The sequence below is a fragment of the Phoca vitulina genome, unplaced genomic scaffold (genome assembly GCF_004348235.1).
Source record: "Phoca vitulina isolate PV1807 unplaced genomic scaffold, GSC_HSeal_1.0 scaffold21, whole genome shotgun sequence".
In the NCBI taxonomy this organism is placed as follows: Eukaryota; Metazoa; Chordata; class Mammalia; order Carnivora; family Phocidae; genus Phoca; species Phoca vitulina.
The window spans coordinates 10,994,908-11,017,199 of record NW_022589724.1 but is presented as its reverse complement, the minus strand read 5'-3'; the positions used below and the strand labels follow the sequence as shown (position 1 = coordinate 11,017,199).

The 22,292-nt window shown below is 43.1% G+C and overlaps 1 protein-coding gene across 11 annotated transcripts in view; it reads right to left on the bottom strand.

Annotated features, from left to right (window-relative positions):
* Window positions 1-22,292, bottom strand: part of PALM2AKAP2 (PALM2 and AKAP2 fusion) — a 448,663-nt gene that overhangs the window by 183,155 nt on the left and 243,216 nt on the right. For 8 of the 11 annotated variants that reach the window (XM_032418283.1, XM_032418278.1, XM_032418277.1 and 5 more), the window contains one exon: window positions 19,479-19,580. The exons of 1 other annotated variant lie outside the window; for it this stretch is intronic. Coding sequence is in view for 8 of the 10 variants with exons in the window: in XM_032418278.1 (XP_032274169.1) it covers window positions 19,479-19,580 (102 nt within the window). In the remaining 2 variants the exon portion in view is untranslated. Of the gene's footprint in view, window positions 1-1,177; window positions 9,316-19,478; window positions 19,581-22,292 lie in introns of those variants that run through there. 2 more of the 11 variants (XM_032418286.1, XM_032418287.1) reach the window with 2 other exon arrangements.

Genomic DNA, 22,292 nt, shown 5'->3' with positions numbered 1-22,292 from the left:
ATATTTAGGGACCATCCCCAGTGCTGCTGACAAGGACGAGACGTCCTTGTACTTCTTCAGCTATCTACTGGTTGAAACTCTTGTTAACTCGGCAGTTTGAGCTGTCTACAAGGCACCATTCATGCTTTAAACTTTCAAGTTAACTTCCATACATAAAGACATGAAAAACAAAATCCACTATGGAACCCAAACGGATGAGAGCTCCCCAACTGATTTCTTTTACTCCATATCCTCAAAGAAAACAAATTTCTATGACAGTTCTTCAGGTGGTATCACCTGTCCATTCTATCATATAATACCTTTTCAATATTTTTTATTGAGTACCTACTATGTGCCAGGCCCCATTGGAGGCCAGGGATTAGCACACTACAAGCCTGAGGGCCAAATCCAGTCTACTGTCTGTTTTTTATACATAAGGTTTTTTGGAACATAGCCACACTCATTCATTTATGTGCAGTGCATGGCTGCCTCCTGGCAGAGCGGACTAGCTGTGACAGAAATCATCTGGCCTGCAAAGCCAAAATACTTACTATCTGGCCATTTCCAGAAAAAGTTTGTTGAGCCTATTCTAGATAGAGAGGATACAGTGGTAAAGAAGAATAACCAAGTCCCCATGTGCCTTCAGATGCTCCTGTTCCTAAGACTACAGTGCATGAATACTTACAGCCTAAGGGGCAGCCCACGTTTGACCCACGGGATCACAGTCGATGCCACTGCTAGGGGCTTGCAAGGAAGAAGAAAAAGGATGACAGGTGTGGAGACAGATGTGCAAGAGCAGGTGAGAGAGAGGAAGTGCTGGGGAAGTGCATTAGTGTGGAAACCAGCTGGAACAGGCAGGCCACAGGGATGCCCCCTGTGGGGCCCCCAAACCCACGGATGGGCCAGGAACCACATGTATCAGAATCACCTGGAGACATTATTAAAAACGCAGGTGAGCAGGCCCCACCCAGGAACCTGAATCTGAGTTCCAGAGGTGTGACTGAGTCTCCACCTTCTTAGCGGGTCCCCCCCACCCCCCGCCCCATGTGATTCTGAGGCACGCTCCAGTTGGAAAGGCACTGGGTTAGTGTTTAGTGTTAGCGAGCGGTCGAAGGTGCTCCCGAGGCGGTCTGGCCTGGGATCCACTCGTGGCAGGTGGGAAGGGGAAAGAATCGGGGCACGGACACACAGAGGTAGATGCAGTGAAAAGGCAGTTTATTGTCTATTCATACTGTACAGAGGAACAGAGAGAAGCCACAAGTACAGCATTGGCTGTCACTGGCAGTGTTATTTCTGAAGTCGGAACAGTCAAAGTACACTTCAGGTTACAAAGTACAGCAGCTAGCCCAGCAAGTCTACTTCAGAGTCAGCACGACAGGCCCCCACCCCACCCCCCAACCAACCACAGAAATGGAAATATTTACAGAGATGTCACTCACCCCGAGTGAGCTGCTAAAGCTGAAAATTCCATCAACAACCTACATTCACTGAAAAGCTGCATCAGACACAACATTTTCTGGAACCCCTGTGTGATTTCAACTCTACTAAGGCAGGAGCTTGAGAGGAGGGAAGAATGTTCCGGAACCCCGCAAAGGATAGGACTCCTTCTGCTTGCCTGAATAGGATATCACGGAATTGGAGTTGGAGTTGCACACAGAACAGTTCGGATCAGGCCATTGCCTGGTGGCTTCTCTGGATGTAAAGACTGGTTGCAAAACCAAGGACCCGGATGGCTCCCTGTCCACCTCATCTCAACACTGTGAGGTTCCCGTGGTGAGATACGAGATGAGAGCGTATCAACTCTCCCTTAGCACCTTCAGGCATCTGCATAGCTCTTTCATTTTGAGAGCTGTCTCCATGACCCTGATGTTCATAGCTGGGCTTGAACTGGGCCTGTTGGAGGGATTCTAGTGATGATGGAATTGAAATGACTTGCATGGGAACCAGACAGGTTATTTTTCTTCACTTGGAGAGAATGCTTATGACCTTGCCTTGTTGGAAAAGGCTCTTGGTCTTTTAGGGTCATAGAAAAAGGGTCCATCTGGGGCAAGGACGCTACCTGGGAAGAGAGTCTAACAGGGGTGGTGAGCAGACTCTGAGGCCTAAGCTGCTCTGTCCATCAGACAGAGGAACTGGTGTGGGTGAAGATCTTTAGGAAACTGAGTTTGATTGCAGTGGAAACTTGGGAGCTTGGCAGAAAATTGGGGGGGAAAATCCAAGAACTCTAAAAATACAGAATTTCATTAATGGGTAGATAAAGATAATTCTTTTCTGTGTCTACTTAACTCTGAAAATGTGGTGCAGCCCCATTGGTATTTACAAGGCCAATAATACCTCCTAAGTTTTATATTGTTGGTTTATACATTTATGTATAAACCGTAGATGGCCAGAGGCTTCTGACTCACCATTTTACCCATATCATTTAGATGTACCATAATGAGTGGTCCCTTAACCTCCAATGAAGTGATTAGTCCTTAAATATGTGAAATAGTTGGACTTTGGTCATTGCTGGGGTTGGCTTACAGTTAAAATGGCTATCCCCTTCCAAAACGTCATTATTATCATTAAAGGTGTAGCCCAGAGAGCTATCAAACGACATGGTTTACCTAATGACAGGCATAGAAAGCTTGATCTTACAACCTAGGTCTGTTTGGAAACACTGGATTTCATGCAGTGGAGGCACATGGGCAGGCCACGGGACCTTGGATCATGCCCCTCAAGGTCTGGGCGTGTGCTACAGAACTCACCAGAAAGTTACCTTAATGGAATGGAGAAATAACTCAATCAAGGGTGTTTTCAAACTCAAGCTTCATAATGCATATAGATTTCATTATAAAAATATCATTCCTTAAAAAAATACATAAATGTAAAATATTACATTTCTAATCACCACTCCTTACTCCTACCCCTGTGGTACTCGTCTTAGACTATCATGAATGGGCACACCTCTCAGTTAGGGCTCAATCACACCATCTGAGCCCATCTCTCTTCCTTTTTCAAACTATGACACTTGTGCTTAAAAATATGCTCCCAGACCCAGAGAAGGGGTCCACAAGTACCCCCCCTTCCCTGTGAGAAGGACTGCGGAAGATCATATGCTGCCTGTGACCTGCCCAGGAATGTCAGAGCATGATATTCAGACCCAGCTGAGAACATAGGAACACGCTTGGTTGATAGATGGGCATAGACAATGTCCAAGCTATGTCCACTTTATTCCCCTTGGGCCTGACCTGCAAGGTCCTGCCTCAAGGCTCCTGTGATGAAATTCACAGCTCTGAAGCGGTCTGGGTAGGGGTGGGGAAGAGAATGTTGTGTTAATACAGCTTTGGAATACAACCTGCGTTTTGTTTTTTGTTTTTTGTTTTTTTAAAGGACAGAAAAGAAGAACATAAACAGCAATGCTAAGGCAAACTTTCAAATGGCACATCAGAACTCTGTTTTTGTCATTCATTTTGTTCACATCACAAGGCAGATACATTCTGTAAACATACATACCATACAGTACAGTAACCATAGGAAAATAAAGAGAAAGCCACCCTGTAATTCTTTTCTTTCTGTATTTCTGTTCTTTCACTCCAGAAGGACTGCCTGAAGTCTAGGGAGAATTTTATGGTTCATGAAATATACTTTTCTTTTCATAAAAATGCAGTGACTTGCAAAAAAGAGCCCCCCGTTGACTAGGAAGAGGCATTATGGGGAGAAGAGGACCATTTACCCCTCAACCTATAGAAACTTAGAAAATAGTCACAAAATCTAAAAAAGTCATTAATTTTCAGGAAACATTTTGGTTTCCTGCTTAGTAAAAGAGAGCATTGAAAAATTGTTTTTGTTTTTTGTTTTTTTTACAAAAGTTAAGGCTGTCCAGATCTTTGATGCAGAAAGCCTGCGATCCCCAAAATTACATCTTATATTTTCAAGTTGAAAGCAAGGTTTCATGCAACGGTTCTGAATTTATGTTAGATTGGAGCGGAGAGGGGAAGCAGAGGCCTATTTAAGTCATATAAAAATTAAGGGAGGTGGGCGAGGCTGGTCTAAGGATCGCCAGGGAAGTTGCCCTTTGAAACTTTCAGGATGTAATCTTTATTTTGTATTTTTCTACATTCAAATAATAAGCATTTTGGTTTTTGTTAAAATGGGAATTTTATCTCAGAGTTCGCAGAAGCTATGAAAATACAGACACATAATTGCATTGTGCTCCTCACAAAAGCCTGATTTTTCTTTGTCCCTGGAAAATGCAGGCCAGTTTTCCTGATAAGACCGGAAGAAGGCTATACAATGAAAGTCAACTAGCAGCGAGAATCAAAGATCTCATCTTGCTGGTTTCTTGGAGCTGTTTTGGGATACATACCATGACTCTGTTTACCTGCTGGGTTGTACCGTCCAACAGGACAAAGGATATTTGCTGGTTCTACCCTAATCAGTGGAGTTCTATATACCTTGATACATAGTAAATTGAGGAGCTTCTAAAAGATTGCATATTTATGAAGTTTCAAAACTTATCTGTGGTTTCCATAACTGAAGGTGCATGGTGCGGAAATGCAACTTAAAACTGCTTGCCTTGGAATGGTTTTTACTGTAAACAAAGTTAACCCTTTGGGAGATGAGACTATTCCCACAAGGAATGGGCCCTTTGGTGAGCCGAACTCCACAGTGGGTCCAGTGACAAAGAGAGATGGCTGAGCATCTAGATTTTCGGCAAGAATGACAACAAAAAGTCCTCTGTGAATATTTTGTCTGTGTTCACCTGTGTTTTAAATGGACAGGGCGAATGCTTTTTAAAAAGGAAGAGCTGGTTTAGTGGTTCGATTTTTGCCTCTGTCACCATATTCCCTCCCTCCTCTTTCGCTATCCATTGGTTCACTGGCATTAAATAAATGGTCATTCCAAGGGTGTTCCGTGGTCCCTTGAAATGAAATTCTGCAGGAAGCGAAGAGAAATGAGCTGTTTTCCCACTTGGCCTGAACGTTTTGCTCTGGAGAGGATACTGTACCTTCATGTTTTTTCCCCTTTTATAAAAAACTTAACCCTAACCAAAACAAAACATTCTACTTGTATGTAGGAAAAAACATGTTTATGACCAGGAAGTAAAACGGAGTTGGTGGGAATTTAAAGCTATACATGTACATTAACAGTTCAAAAAGGAGTCAAATCTAATGAACTCTAGAATTTGAGTTTCCTGAAAGTCTTTGAATACTTTTAGGTTGCTCAGGAGGCTTAAGGATACCATGCTTTGGGTTTGGCCAGAAGGGAATTCCCTCGCTCCTCATCCTCTCTACACCCAGTATTAAGTGACATCACTGGACACTATCAAATCACTTTTAGAGGCAACAAATTTTGCTTATGGAAGGAATTAATAGAATTAAGGGCAAAAGTGGTACGAGGTAAAAAAAAAAAAAAATTCCCCTTAGTTTGTCCTATTGCACATCAAAGAAAACAAAGGCAAGGATGTACAAGTCATCGAGATTTGTCAGGATATGTAAGGTTAAACTTTATCATTTTAACCGTTAAAAGATCTTTAATTCAATGCCACTGAAAATCTCTAACAAATGAAATATCCCTCCTTTCCCTCTTTCTCCTCTTTCCATTTAAATTGGAACTGGATATATAATTTTAGAAGACAATCCAACTAACCATTGGCTCAAAAAGACCATGGTTTTACAGCTTCGTTACTGGTTCTCTAATTAGGTTATGTAAGTCAATACCCTGTATTTTTGGAAGGTGTGATACCATACATAATAAAGTTTTTACAGAGAGAATAATGGCAAGGAAGGCAGAACGTTCTCCATCACGACACTGAGGATATGTTCGTTATGTAGTTACTTGTTGCTGTAGGTGAGATTATAGGTCTCATCTTATAAAAGTACTGGCTGACCCTAAATCCTCTATTTTGATAGGAAAATGATGCAAAATAAGCAAATATATGCCATATTCAAACAAACCATTTACTATGGCCACATATCATTTTAATAAAGGTAACATGTCTTCCTTTAAACCATTAAATGATAAGCTTTAACAGTAAAATTATAAAGAGACATCTAATTCGTATAATTTGCTAATCCCTATAATGATAACTGATGAATGAAAGTGCAGATTATCATTGGTCTTCCAGATCTGTTGTGTAGGGTTGCGGTGGGAGGGGCAGATCATTTTCTTCATGAGGAACTAGCTCACTACGGAAGGACGGGTAGGTCATTTCTGGAAATTATCTGTCCTCAAAGACTGATTCTGTTTATCAAACAGCAAGCTCAAGGGTTCTACATTCTACCATTCCACTCACTAACTGTGCTTTTAAAAACTCCTATTGGATCATTGTAATCCCTAAGTGAGTAAAAAAAGATAAATTATGGTAAGCTTTTAGATTGTTTCTTTATTAAATAAATTATTAAAATAATAGATTGTCCAAACATTGAAACTGTTTTCATTTTCTACGTAAATAGGTTTATCTGGCACGTCATTCTCTTCGACATTTAAATGAAGCGTAAGTGACCATTGACTGAGGAGCGTGAAGCTGAGTGGGGAGATTTCTAGGAAGAAAAACCAGATGCTATTCCGAGATAAGACAGCAGCTTTACTCAACTGCAGCTGCTTTGGTGAACCTGAGATTATTTGGAGGGAATCCCCTCTACTATTCAAAAGCAAGCCATTGATGGAATCATCTTAGGAGGCAGAATTTAGCTCCTTTATTTGTCCCTTCTTAACTTTTTTTGCTTACCTATTGGTAATAAAGTGACTTACTTCGTGCTCATTGAAATATAATTTGAGAGAAATTAACTTTTAACAATAAAAATGTCATTTTTCCCCCCTTTCCATTTGGAATAAATATAAGTTCAAGCCAAGAAACTTATAATATTAACAGTTAGATTTAGCACTGAGAAAGCTATTTAGGACAAATTTAGTTGGTTCCATAAAGAAATTCTCTCAAGACTACCTTATTTTTTTCTTGTCTGCTTTCTACAGAGGTTAGACTTGATGGAGCATGACTTACTGTATAGTTTTTTAAAACTATGTTCTATAGAACATAGATATATCTTGTGAATGATTTGCAACAGTGCTGTGAACATCTGGGCAAATAACTTCAAGTTAAGAGATCTCTGTTATTAGAACCAGTTAAAATGTTACATCTTTATTTTATTACTATATTATTTTTTTTTACTCTATTGCTTCCCTTTGGTTTTACTACACATGTGGTTGCTTGCTTTGGGAGAATGCTAAGAATTTATTTAAAGAATTGTTCATTGTGGTCTAGATTAAAAAAAAAAAACAAAAAACTATTCTTTGATGTACTGAAATCTCCAGAAGTTTAAGAAACATGCCTTAAGAAGCTCAGCTATGTGCCACTCAATTGGTACTTGTGGAATGAGTTTAAGTACTTAATGTGGAGAAGACAGGTCTTTCTTACACATTTTTTACATTTTCAAACTTATTTTGAAGGGTGGATAAACCTACATCGTGACGTTACGGGAAACATTCTCTTTCTCATGGGGACAGAAAGAAAAGAGTCCAGAAGTAAGGCTCTGTAATCAAGTGGGCAGGGGAGATGAACAGGTAAATTCAGTTCCAGCACCGACCATCCACAATGAAGTGGAAACTTGGCAGCAACCACGGTAGGTCAGAAAGACTGTTCTAGAAATATGGTCACTGCAGAGATACTCCTCAAAATGATTCCTTCGTTGAAAATAGATTAACATGATCAGAAAATATCCGTGAAAAAGAAAACAATATAAAAATTTACATTTTTTTTTCTGAGAGAATAGAAGCAAGGCTCATGGATATGCCTAAGTTTAGAGATTACTACGAATGCTCAAAACAATGTTTGCTTCATGTCCTTAGAAAATTAAAAATGGTGCTTCATATATAAAGGGTCCATCAGTTAAGCCACAGAAAGAGACGGCTGCTGATGGGCAGGTTACGGAATCAGTCCTACATTTCAGCTGTGACACGCACTGGGTTCCTTTTCTTTTACATCAGACTTCATTTCAGTTTTAACAGAAGGAAAGCCATAGGTGCACAACACTGTAATCTGGAAGCTTATGTAAGGCAGCAAAAAGCATCACCCTAGATTGAACAGACTAAGTAAGGTCCACTTTTGGCCACGCTAACAACCAGCTGGAGCCAACAGCATTTTGCCACACACGATATAAAAGCAAAGATCCACAGCAAGGGAAGCAAGTGGGAAGTCAGCGACGTGGTGACATGTGACTACGTTATAGGAACACGCTACAACATGAAACCCCCAATGCCATGGGTTCAATTCCAGTCAAGTGAATTAAGGCTACTATAGAACGGGCTGATGTGAAGAGTCCATTCCAATTGAGCAGTAAGAAACTGATTCACTCTTGAAGACACAAGGAAAGGTTTAGAGGAAAAGCAAGTTCTTGGAAAGATTGAAGCACACACATGCACGTTGTCTCTCAGGTGAGGAAACTGGAGAAAAATGAAAGGGGGAGAAAAATGAGAGAGACCCAAGCAATCCAACTGCAAGGCAAAGCAGGTGTTTGCTTCCAGTTCACAGTATTGCAGTTAGTGGTACAGTGAGGTCTACGGAAGTGGTAGAGAGCCCAGAGGCTGCCCAGAAGAAAAGGGAAGAAAGAAGTGGTCACATGACAACACAGCATTGACAGCGCTTTTTCTTTTGGGTACCTGGGGCTGGCTCTGTGGCCAGGCTCTCTTCCTTTCCTTCTGGGGATGAGGGCTCTGTGGTGTCTGAGATCAGCCTCCCGGACACAAGCTCGGCTGCATTCCCATCGATGGTGGACACGTCTGTCACTGTCTTCTCCCTCAATGACTTCTCATCGTCTTCGTCAATGAGGACCAATTCCGCCTTGATGGTTTCATCATAGCCTAGCACCTTCTTCGTCTCCTCTTCATCCTCAATATTTTGGTAGCCCATGAAAATCATGGTGACTGGTTGATCCAAGTTGGCCTCGGGCCCTTCAGTGCTGGGGGCTTGGGGCTGCTGCCCTGGGGTCCCGGAAGAATGATCTTTCCTAGACTTATGTACCATTTCTAACTTGGCTTCTTTGCAGAGCATGTGTTCCTTCGGGTGGCCGAGGCTCCCGTCTGCGATCACAGTTCTTTCTGACACGTGCCCTCCTCTGAAGCTTGATTGTCCCGCCTTCTGAATAAGCGCTTCTACATCCTTTGAGCTTAACTTGTGCACTCCATTTTCTACCACAGTGCCTCCCGAGTGCACCTCATATACTACTTTGGTACCGTCATCATAGACTTTGACTCCTCTCTGATGGACCCCCTCTGGGCCAATGGTGGATGCAGAGAGAATCTTGGTCTCTCCTGTTTGTTTGTCTTTCTCCACATTAATTTCCATGGCGTACACAGCTTGAATGAAAACAAGAGAAAGGAAGTGCATGTTACAACAAAAAAAGCCAGTGAATGGTTAATTGCCAAACAGACAAAAAAAAAAGGGTTTGTGCCCTTTCTAGTCTAACTGCCAAGCATCTTGAGTGTTAGAGTGAGTGCACAGTGTGGACAGAGGTGGTTATATATGTGTTTTAACACAGCAGCTTAATGCACTGGGAAACCAGATGTGCAGTTACCGCATCTCAATGGCACTTATACTTTTAAGGAAGATCTGCTAACGTAAGACCACAAGCGACTGTATGGATCCAGTATAATGAATTCCAGGGAGGCTGGCAACATGCAAGTTTATTTTGATTGACAGCTTACCCTAGGCTTATAGACAATTTTAAAGGTCTTGGCTAAGAAGTATTGTAATTCCAAAATCTTAAATCTTTTTTTTTTTTTTAACTCTTTCACTAAGCGTTCTACTGTTTTTTTCTGCATTTCCTTTTACTGCGAATGGAGAATATGCAAAGGATTTTGCAGGTGGGGCGTGGCTATTCTCCACTGTACTGTAAACTAGGCTGTTTGCAGGAACTGAAGTTAACAAAAGCAGTCAGGTTACATGCTCTGAGTACTTCGATCACTGAGCTGGGTTTCTCTAACAAGAACTAGAAAAAGAACAAGATGGAGGTAGTAGCGTCCCATGGCACTGGAATTTGAGGATGATGATCACAGAAGGCCTCTTTCTTCAGCCATGCACACAGTGCCAAGTCCTCGTGACTCTGCCCCACACCGTCTTTCTCCTCGGTCACCTTCTCTCTCTTCCACTGCCACTACTCAATCTGCGACACTATTTCCGCTTCCCTAGATTATGGTAAGGGCTTCCTACCAGCTCTCCCCGTCCAGACTAACCCTCTCCAACTCATCCCAAATCCTGCCACCAACCTGGCTTCCTAAGGACCTGCTCTCCTCTCTTCTATAGTCTTGTGTGACACTCCATCCTCTCCAATCCATTACCTCCGAGGCTCCCTGCAAGGCACACATTCTGGATGCTAGGACACTGAGCATTGGTCCCAGGAAGCCAGCTGTCCCCAGGCACGCTTTCCCTGGATGATCCATGGATTACATCAACCTCCACAACTTCAACACTGAACTCAGAAGTGGTCACATGACAACACAGCATTGACAGCACTTTTTCTTTTGGGTACCTGGGGCTGGCTCTGTGGCCAGGCTCTCTTCCTTTCCTTCTGGGGATGAGGTCTCTAAAAACTCCCCCATAGTCTTCTTGGTTTTAAATAGTACCAGCACCACATAGTCTCTCAAGCGAGAAGCCTCAGAACCACACCTGATTTGTCCTTTTCTTCCTAATTTCTTCCACAGCCAAACAACTATTGTGAGCTACTAATTCCATTTCAGACCTCTCCCCATGTACCTCCTCACCATTGCCTCGGACCAGGCCCCCTTCTGCTCTCCGCACAACAGCTCTGCCCCAGTCCCACCTGCCGCTTCTCAGAGTGGGGGCAAAAGTAGCCCAAGGTTTGTTTTGAAAATATTATAAAAAGGAAATGGGAGGGAGGGGGGAAGGGAGGGAGGAAAGAAGGAAGGAAGGAAGGAAGAAAAGGCAATTTAAGAAAGAGAAAAGGAAAAAGAAAAAAAACAAGAACAGGTGACAGAGACCATATGTGGTCTACTCTGTCTAAAATATTTACAATCAGGCCATTTATAGAAAAGTCTACAGACCCTGCTAGCCTGTGCCCCATCCTGCCCACAGAACCTTCTTCACAAACCCTCTGTGGGTTCCTGTGTCTGAATAGGAGAAACTCCAAACTTCTTAGCTTGGCATATAATTCCCTTGGGAATTTGTCTGCAACTTCCTTGCTAGGCTTGTCTCTCTGCCCCTCATTCCATGTATACTCCAACCATAGCAAACTTTGCACTATTCCCAGAACTCAGCATCCTTCCCTGCCTGGCCTGCCTTTCCCATGGGGGCATCTCTGGTTATCATTATTTTTGAGTCCCTACCTCTTTCTGAATACTACATGTTCCCCCAGTGTGTTAAGAAGATCCCAATGATCATTTCAACTGCTCCCCTTTTCTTTAGCACAATCAAATAACACCATCCCACACCTAAACATTTCTTGCTTTTAAGATCCCCTTCTCATGAACTGGCCGTCTTTTGAGAGTTTCTATCCATCCAAATATGACCTATCCATCAATGCCCAGTCAGCTGCCTCCCCAATTCCAGAAGGTTTCTTTGACCCTTCCATCTCTAAGTCTTCTCTCTCTTCTTAAGGCTCTCTGAACTTTTCTAAACCTCTCTGAAGGCACTTAACAATTTCCACTCAGAAGTATAATTATTTGTGGGAATGTTTTATTAGCTCCATCGATTTTTAGGATCCCTAAAGGCTAGTTTTTTGCCTGACATCTTTCTTCCATTTCCCCACCCCACCAACACCTACCTTAGAGCCTTTTGCATACACGGTACCTGATATACAAATACCTGTGAAACAAATACTACTAATTGAAAATTCTACTTTGGTTGCCTTCATCTAGGCACAAAGACTTTGTATAACATGACACCAATGAAAAGGTACACACAGTAATTAATGTTTGAACTGGTTAGAAAAACAGCAATGATACTATTCCATCTGCTTGGGTAACAAGACACGCAGTCTGTTCACAATTAACACTTAACTAAAAAGATGGTGAAGCCAGATCCAGTGCTTGATTTTCCTCATGTCCATTTTGAAAGTTTCACTTATTCAGCACAAAGATCTTGAGTTTCCTTCAGTGACATAGTGAGGCCAACCGATATTTGTCATGGAAGTACATGGGCTCACACAAGGATGGTGATGTCAAGAGAAATATTTGTCTTGGTTAGTTCCTGATTTCCCACCAAGCGTGTCACCAGAGAAACGGAATAGGCATTTAAAATTGTGCGTGGACTCCAAAGCCTGCTCTTTAAATATTACACTTACATTAAAAACACAGATTTGGGTTAAAATATTATGTCCTGTCACTATTAAAACACTCCTGGGACATATTTATAAATAAGGGTGATACTAATGATTGCCAGTTATAGGTACAATATCTAATTATCCCCCAAGCATCCAGTAATATGTGAACAAAATGACACATTGATTTGTAATCAATACAGAATATGGAACAAAACACTTCTATTTTTAGATCCATTGGTGATCGGGTACAAATTATTAGCATGGGAATCTTTAGAGATGTCCTTCTTCTGCCCACCAATGAGAATGCTGTCATTGTTGCCCCAGTTTTCCTCTCTCCACCATCCTAACCCCCAACCCTCATTTTGTCTTTGCCTGTTTCCCGAATCAGAGACAAGACAGAAAGGAGGATGAGGAGGAGTTCTGTGCTAGAACAGCTGAGTAGATGCACACAAAAACGAGTTGAGAAACAAGGAGTTCAGTAGGAGAGAGCGTAAAAGCTGCGTGGGATATGGATGGAGAGAACATTTTTGTGGTGGTGAAGGGGATATGGGGAGTAAAGAAAAGGACATGTGAGAAGTGCTTCCAGGTGGGGATATAAATTGGAGTCCTTTTAATATCCTTCAGGAAAAATAGATAAAGAACAGAGTTCCTTTTTAATGTTTTGTGTTTTTTTGTGTGATTTTAAACCATATTTTGTTAAATGTGACATGGCTCTGGGATTGAACCACATGTGGCATGGTTTCATTAGGGTGACATATTCGTATTTATATTTACATGTTGTACACTGTTCTTCCAATATTTCTAGAATATGGAATAGAACATCATAGGACATTCTGCCAATAAAATAAGCCTAAATATATTATGCCATAAAATACAACATCCATCCATATTTTTTCCCCGAGATAAAATAAGGCTTCAAAGCAAAACAGATTTGTAACAGATTTTGTCAGGGTCTGGCCTCACATGCTTTGTCTACATCCACTCTCCTCTCTAGGAAGGGATACTTAGGTGAGCACTTTGAGAAGCTCTTACTTAACACAACGGCAATATTTAGACTTCATGGATACACATATGAGAATGTTATCAGACATTCAGAAAGCCACACAGGAGGTGTGAATATTTATCTTAAATATGCAGTTTACGAATAAGCATTTTTATTTTGCTCCCGTTCTCAGCCAATAATATTTTAAATGTGAAGCAGGGTGGATATGAACCAGTAGGAAAATGAGACTAACATTTTAAATTCAACACTTTATTTTTGATGCATGCACACAATTAAAAAAAATCCTCCTGCTTTTTACTGCTGCCAAGTGGTATTTACCAAAGGTCTCTCGCCTACGTCATGTTCTCGTGTCTAAGCACAAAAAATACTCCCTTCTCTTCCCTCAAGCTTCCCCTGGCCACGTGGGATACACTACAATCTGCATAGTGAGGAGGGGCCGGTGCTCAGCTTACTGAAAAAGAGTGAGGAAGGGGTGCTGCTGAGGAGAGGGGGTTTTCTGGGGAGCCCTTGGAAGAGATTTTGAGAGAGCCCCATGGACATACAGGAAAGTATGTGAAGAAAAGCTCTCTGAAATTTCCTCCCTTGAGGAAGTTTCTGGAGTCAGAGAAGAAAGAAAGGAGACAGTCTGATGGAAGCCCCAATGACAGGAAAACTGAAATCTGGAAGTTTTTACAAAACGATATATTTAATTACTGATTCCCCAACATGACATACTGATGACAATAAGGTTGGAAGGTATAAAGCATTTTTGCTATTCTTTCCAAGAACCTAGACAGGGGAGTAGATGTTCATGATGTCAATGAAGAATAAGAACCAAAGTGGTGAGTTTCTGCAATGAATACAAATGAATGATGGAATTGGTGCTTTGATGTTGGGCCTCTGTGTTTGGTTTACTAGGTCCTTGCCCGCCCCTCTATAACCCTCTAGTCAATAAGGAGAGCCTTAAAGAAACAGAGGCAGTCTAATGGGGATTGATAACCCTAGGCTCTAGGTTCTGAAAACAGCCAGGTGTGGATTAGAGTGGGAGGCCCCTGGGATAGATACGTGCCTAGAAACCAGGGTGAGGGCAGGAGGTGAAGCTACTAGGGTCCAGTACACTGCAGAGCCCGGAGACGTGGGTCTGAGCAGCAGAGAATGCTTGATTCCAGTGCAAGTTTATGTCAACGGTTCTAGGTACTCTCTTGTTCCCTGTTCCCTTCAGCTTTGGTAAAGAGCAGACAGCTGTACAGGCTCTAAGGAACCTAGAGAAGAGGAAAGGAGAGCACCTGACACAAGTGAGGGGCGGGGAGACCAACCACATGATTCCATTTCAGAATCAAGCCAAGAGCAGATCAAACAAGACACTGTGTTCTGTGAAGACGGAAAATTCAATCATGTTCAATCCCTTGACTCTGGCTTCTAGCAGCTCACTTGCTTTGACTCACTGTGATCAGTGGGAGGAGGTAGAAGCCTGAAGGTCCACATGTAAAATATAAAATGACACAGCCCACTGTCATTAGTCAGTATGATGGGAGGTGTCAGAGAGAGGGAGGAAGACAGTGGGTCTGAATTCCTTATTCAGATGACACCCCATCTTTGGATCTCACTTTTCCCATTGGTACAAAGAAGAGTATCCACCTTTGATATCTTCTGGTGCTGTGCATAGCCTGTGTGGCTCATGACCCAATGATGTGTAAAGTACATTAGGAGGGCAGGAGACAGCCAGATCATGACTATCACCCAGAAGTGAGATCACTGCAATATAATGAACATCCAGTAGCTGGCATCACACCTGGAATGTGGAAGAGAAACAATGCACATGCTTGGCTTATTCAATGAACATATATGCATGCGACCATTTCCCTTTGGGCATATGAGTATGCATACACATATATGCTCACACCTTCTCTTAAGGATGGAAATATAAACTTGGCTGCTGTGATGGAAATAACAATGCAAGTGAGGAAATTAATTCAGAGTGGATCTTCCCTCTCATCCCAGCAGTTAGGCAATCTCTAACTTCAAAAACCAGTCATCACAAATCTCTTGGAATAATTGTTTTCCCAGGACACCTTAGTACTAACAGAAGTAAGTCTGCAAAGGTGTGATGTCATGGCTAACAACAGCAAAAGCCAACTTCCCATATCTGATTTTGCTTCCACCTTCTTGGTCAAGAATGACAGTTTTCAGTCTGAAAAGATCCAGAAAGAATATTGCTAAGAGGGAAGTGAAGCCTGGATGAGTGGAGAAGATCAGAAAATAATGAAGCACCCAGGGATATAAATGCTCTCAGTGCTTTGGACCCAGGAATCAGTTCCCTTATTGATATATTTGTCTCAAGAATCTTGTACGCTGGGAAAGGTGCTAGAAGCAGACACCTGAAGTTCTGATTTAAAAAAAAATAAGAAGGAAGGAATTACATAAACTATGTAGAAGTAGCTTGACATCTTGGCTGGCTAAATTCTAAAGTTCATTTTCAAAGAGCAGAGACCACCAAGAACCAGGAAGGATTCATCAGGCAGAAGGTATACAGATGAATTTCATTTTCTTTTTGTTCAAGTTCTTGAGGCAATTTAGGCAAAGCCAGAGATAAAGCACATGTGGATCATCACCAAGTCCCTTATATTCCTGTGGACAAGACAGAAACATGTGCCTTGGGTGTCAAGACAATTGCCAGAACTTGTTGCTCATTAAATGATCATGTCCCATAGGTGCCTATTTAGGGTTCTCAAGGGCCAAGAGACCCCAAAAGTGTGTTACAAGCCTCTGACTTTGGTTCCAACTGTGCAATGTTTTCATCGATGAAATGATGAAAAATAATAGAAGCTTGCTTTTCAGATCTGAGATGATACTAAATTAAGAAGGAAAGCGAGGCTGTGGGGTGCTAACAGTCAATAGCTATAAAAATCCCAACAATAGAGAAGAGCATTTCCTATTTTCAAAACTGTGAAACCCTTTATTCAAATGGAAATCTGATGCAGAAATACAATACATAAACCCAAGGACCGAGGAGCTGCTGTGTCTGAAATGGGAGAGAAAACCTGAGGCCTGACTACCAAATCCCTTTACACCATTGCCCTCCCCACCTTTCACAGATGCCCCTCAGTGACCCCATGGGGCCCTGACACTTACAAGGGACAATCTATCAAGAAGAAATTCAACAGTCACATCAAATCTACAAAGGGCAGAAAGGTACATTCTTACTTTTGCCTTTTGAGATTAAGAAATAAAGAAGTTTGTAGGTTCTCTGAACAGGGGAAGCAGTATGTGCACAACTAGGGAAAAAAGACTCCATGTTTCAGTGGAAATGATGCTGGAACAATGACGACACTGGATCAAGGGAATGAGGTTGAGCAGTGGCATATGTCAAAGGACTCTGAGGCTTTACTTTAGAACCTGAAGCTGAAGGGCCATGGCACCAGAAGAGTGAGTCACACGGTCTGCGGATTCTCCATCTGCTCTGGGGGGAGATCAGCCCACCCCAGGGTATGTGGAACAGCTATCAGCACTGCACTTCAGGGAGATCAGAGACAAAGTGGGGAGTGTTTAGTTGGGAGGGACAAGGATGGTGGAGGGTGTCTCAAAGCAATCTCATTATTTTGGGACAGCTGAAGAGACTGGGGCTGTGGATATTAAGGGGATGAAGAGTGGGGATCTAGGAAAGACCAGAAATGATAGTCATTTTCAAGTAGTTAAAGGGAAATCAACTTTGGTTTGTTCCAAGTGGCTCCAGGGGACAGGATAAAGACTGATGGGTGGAAGATGGAGGCAGACATCAAAGGAAGGACTTCCCAATGGTCAGTACCAATTAGACAGAGTGGGCCTCCTGGAGGGACATGAAACTCCAATCACAGAGGTGTGTGACTGCGGCCTGGGGACCTGTTTGCAAGGCTGCTAAAGCCTGGCTTCATGTTTGATTGGAATAGATGCCTCCTAATTCTAAAAGCAAGGATGTTAAATAAATTCCCATTTATATAGAATCCTAAACCTACCAAACTCCAAACAACCAGAATATTTGTCATAATACTGAGAAATAACAAGTGACATTTATTAAAATGGTCCCAAGGAGTGCCTGGGTAGCTGAGTTGGTTGAGTGTCTGACTCTTGATTTCAGCTTGGGTCGTGATCGCAGGGTCCTGGAATCAAACCCTCCATCAGGCTCCATGCTCAGCATGGAGTCTGCTTGTCCCTCTCCCTCTGCTCCTCCTCCTGCTCTCTTTCTCTCTCTTTCTCTTTCAAATAAATAAATAAGATCTTTAAAAAAATAAAAATTGAAAAAATAAAATGGCCTTGAGATTGTGCAAATTTCCAAAAGGATGTTCATAAAGCAAGATGGATCATGTCCAGGAGAAAGGATTCTAGTGGAGAGTGCCATTATTTGGTATGCTATCCATGCTCTGTGTAATCACTGTTGGCCATAACTGGTAATGAATCTGGACACCCCATTCCAAAAACAGTCTAGACAAAGGAGTTAACCACATCAAATGCAATTCCTTCCAGAACTCTGCATGTATGTATTTCCACAGTTAGATACATCTATGCAAATTAGTTCTTCAGTAATAAACAAAAGTACACATCAACTTATTTTTGAAGATTCTGATCACATAATACTTTTTCGAAAATGCATTTGCCATTGGATCATTATGTTTTTGCAGCACCTTCAACTATGAAGGATGCTAGGTTGCGATAGTGCCTGTATTCCCACACGCCCAGCGCTGCAATCACGTTAACACTTTATTTATTCTTGCCCATTACACTCGTTGACTATCAATGCTGCTCAAACCCTTTTGATACCCCTTAAAAATGAGTTGTCACACTGTCCCTATCCTCTCCCGGAGCTGATCCATTAGTTGGATCATATCACATGTCCTGTAAGGTCCAGGAACCTGTCGTGGAGAGGGGCTGAGAAGCTGGTTACCCACGCTTATCAGGAACTATCAGCACCCAAATGTCTAATAACCAGTGGAGGGTGTGTGACTCTTGAATGGCTATCACCCTAGTTGACCTCAGAGTGCTCCCTGGAGCACAGGAGAGCTTGCGGCTTAAGCCTCTGCCAGTGATTCTTCAGCTACACAGCTGCAGGCTCCAAGAACTGCTTTCTTGGTCCAGGGACACGTGAACCTGGCCAGGGTCTGACCAGACACCACTTAGGTCCCACCCAATTCTAGAACTCCGTGAGTTAGTATGCAAAAGTAACACGCTAAGATGTTTACGGAGATACCCAGCAGATATTTTATCAGTGCGCACGCCGACCACGTCAACACTTCCTTGCCATTTTATGGTACATTTACATTAAAAGAAGGAGGGACTATTTGCTTCACAAGATATTCAGTTTGGCCTATATAAATGATTTCTTCTGGCTTAAAAGCCCATGAGTGTTTTGTTTTATGCAAAGTGCCATTATGTGATTTATTTTAGACATAAACTTATCTAGATTATGCAAAACATAATCGGATGTGCCTGTTTGAGTTCACCTACATTGTCACTAACTGTGCAACCCTGGCAATTCATTTTTTCATTTGACCCCTAGCCCTCAGTGCATTTCCGTGTAGAGTAAAAGGATAGGTTTAGAGATTGATTTTTCATGTCCATCCAGTTCTGATTTCTGAGGCACATTCATATTGAACAGAGCAAAGCATAGCTCTCTATAGACTTTATACTCGTAAATGTATTGTTTTTTAAAATCCACCATTGTGAAAAACATTAGCAAGAAACACATGTTCTTTAAATTGCTAGTTCCCCGCCCCCGCCGCCAAATATACCACAGTAGCTCAGAAATAATTCCAGAAATGGGAAGACTTGGAAATATATATTTATAATATACAAGCAGCTTGATTCCCAAAGGAGTTGGCAACATACTCATACACTTTGAAAATAATACTCCCCCAGCTTCCATCATAGCTCATTTGATCTTGTACATTTCCAATATGGAAAATAAAAACCCCTGGAGGCAGAGTACAGATTAACTTTGAGAATAAGGAGAGATATAAAGACCATAAACACGAGAGACAGACCTCACTAAAGGCAGAGGGGAAATGCTCTATGATTTTCTCAATATTCCCTCCTATTCAGTCCTTAATTACTCATCAGGGCCTAGTACCTACACTCCGTGGCCACTGCAAATTCTATGTCTGAGGCTGGGCTGAGGACAGGGTCCCCAATGGAAGGCTATCTGGGAATCCCTTATTATTAAAGCTCCGAGAAACGCAGGCCCCGTGGCCAGTCCTGGCATCAAAATCAAATAGCTCCCCAGGACTTACCAGCGGCTCTGCTAGTCCCGTCCTGCCCAGGTGATGGTTCTGCTGTTCGTGAACAGAGGATTGGCAGGTCGGGGAGCTGGGAGGAAATGTAATTTACTGCATCTGGTAGCAGAGAACAGGGAATACAATTAGGCACAGTGTCGGGAGGCCCAATGGGTTCACTGCCGAAACAGCAGCTTGTCTGCCCTACATAATGGACCTCGGAGGCAGCCACTGAACAAGAGGATCAGGGTAAACAAAGACAAGCATTTGCCCAGTGACTGGTATTCAGCAGAGTAGCTGAGGTAGGAGGGATCCTGGCCAGAGAGCTCAAGCCCCAGGACTGCTCTATGTATTAAAAGATTCATCAGAAAGCTCTAGATTCTAAGAGTACAATGAGTTCGGGGGGGGGGGGGGAAGGGGATGGGCTAATGAGAGCCATTATCAACTTGGTGGGATTGACTAAACATGGGACATCAAACTAGAAATATGCCTTCAACAGTAGTGAAAAATAGATTTGGGGCTCAAAACTTGAACTGGAAATGTAGCTTCAGGTGCCTGATTCATTCAGAAGACCTATTTTATAGACATTAAAAAAAAAAAAGCTCTATCTCACATTTTAACACTTCAAGTTGGTGGTTCAGCCAGAAAATCCTGAGATTCCAAATAACAACAGCCAGTGAATTCACCATTAGCCCAGTTGCAGGAAATGCAGCTGAGCAAAGCAGGGAGACCAGCTCCACTTGGGAAAATAGTCTGACAAGCCCATTCAGGGAGGTGAGACCCTCTGGGCATGAACCTCAGCAGGCATGTCAAAGTGTCAGAGGAGAGGAGAGAATCTGTGTATCCCCCAGAGAGAAATGGGAAAGCAAAGGCAAGAACATTCTAGAAAGCTATGTAATGTGATTCCTTCCTTGTGTCACGACCATGTCCCAATGGCAATCCTGGAATGCCAATTACTCCTCAATGATACATCGAGCTGCTTCTTGCACATCTCCACTGAATCTCTCCCAATCACCTCAGACTCAACATGTCCCAAAGGGAACTCTCATCTGTGCTCATCCGATGCCTCTCCTGTACTCCCTACTTTAGCTCATTGGCGCCATAACTCACCCAGGATCCCAGGCGGCGCCCTAAACACCCCCTCTCGATACCAGGTCAGCCCCTAGCCTCCACCTCCTTCGCATCTCTTACACCCGTCCCATCCTCTGTGTCCCCATTCATATTCTGTTAGGTTTCTTTTTTCTTTTTTAAATTTCATGCTGGAGAGGACCCAGACACTAGATCAGGATGAGGATTAGGATTAGTTCAGTTCTGCACCCACTAGACCATTTGCTGACTTGCATGTGAATGTCAACAATCCAGAATGTGCTGATATTGGACCGTTATGTTTTTAGGAACACACTCTGGGGCCGGGGGGTAGGGTGGGGGAGTTTCACTAAGGGAATGGATTTTTCCATATCAACCACTGGGGGAGAAGGAATGGGAAATCAGGAGTAGGCAGTCAGGCCTTTGGCCATGGTGAGGTTCAAGTGACCCTCTCTCTCTGGGGCCTTGTGTATGTTGGAGGGTGGGTCCCGGGTCAGGCAGACATGGTTGAGGGTCCTCTGCTGCAAGGAAGAAAACTGGGCCTTTGAGATGATGGGGGGCATGGATTGGGAGACAGCCATGAAGCAGCCTATCAGGCCCCCTAAAGATGGGCTTGGTTTGAGTCAAGGGTTCCGAGTGTGGCCACATGTTTAATGTTGTACATTATTCTCTCTTATTCCTGAACTTTAGGTTACTCTCATCGTGGGGAGCTGTGAACAGAGTCCAGGCCCCAAAGCCACACAGCACAGGACCAGAAGAGAGCAGAGGCTTGAGATGAGCTGCTCCTGAGGGTGTAAGAATAGACTGCTTACAGTGGCCCAGGGGAAGATTTGAGCAGCAGTGTGGGGCAAGAGGGACAGTGTAGGGGGGACAAGAGATGACCAGGGCAGATTTGCAGAGCTTCTGAGTTTGCCCTGAGGATTTCTAGAAATCTGTGGAATGAGATCTTGGTAAATCTGGTTTTCTGCATTCAAATGAGATGAAGGTTCAAGCCATTAAGACCAGGTGAGGACTCCCAGACTGTCCCCTTTATGTCTATACATTCTATGCTAAATAGAGAATTTCTGGGGCATCTGATACTGAAAGTTTTAGCAGCCAGAAACAAAAGGCACTTGCTAGCAGGGGCATCTGCCTCAAAAAGAGCACAGGATTCCAGTGCTTCTGCCTCAGCCTTCCCCAGAAGGTGGCTCCCTGCCCAGTGGGGGTGGGGATGGCGTCCCCTCTCCCTGGTGTTCCCTGGCTACAAGCTTGAGGACTGCAGCTCTTGGAAGGCTGGGATCACACACTCCGGCTGAGATGAGGGAGTGGCGAGGAGTGGGGCTCCAAAAGGAGAACCGGGCAGCCAGCCCCCTCAATATAGCATGAAGTAGTCAACACAAAGCTATGCAGCCGGGAGGTGGCCGACAGACAAACACCAGGAATAATTAACGGGGCCTCCAAAGCCTCCATGGGAAGAATTTCTTCACGTGGCCTCAGTCAGTAACCTGCCCTCTTCCTGCCAAAGTCAGGGGGGGTCTATGGTCAGAGAAGGCAGAGAACGGTCACTGCCAGGGTAGACATGTAAGATGAGTGCTCCTTGTTAGTCCCAGCACTGCTGAAGTATTTACTGTGACTATGACGGACATGCATAGCCAGAGCTAGAGAAACAAAGCAGATGAACACTCTCCGGAATGCATGACTTAGGGGCACCTGAAAACACACTGAGATTTCCCAGCAATGGCTATGAAGGAGTTGATATGGGGATGG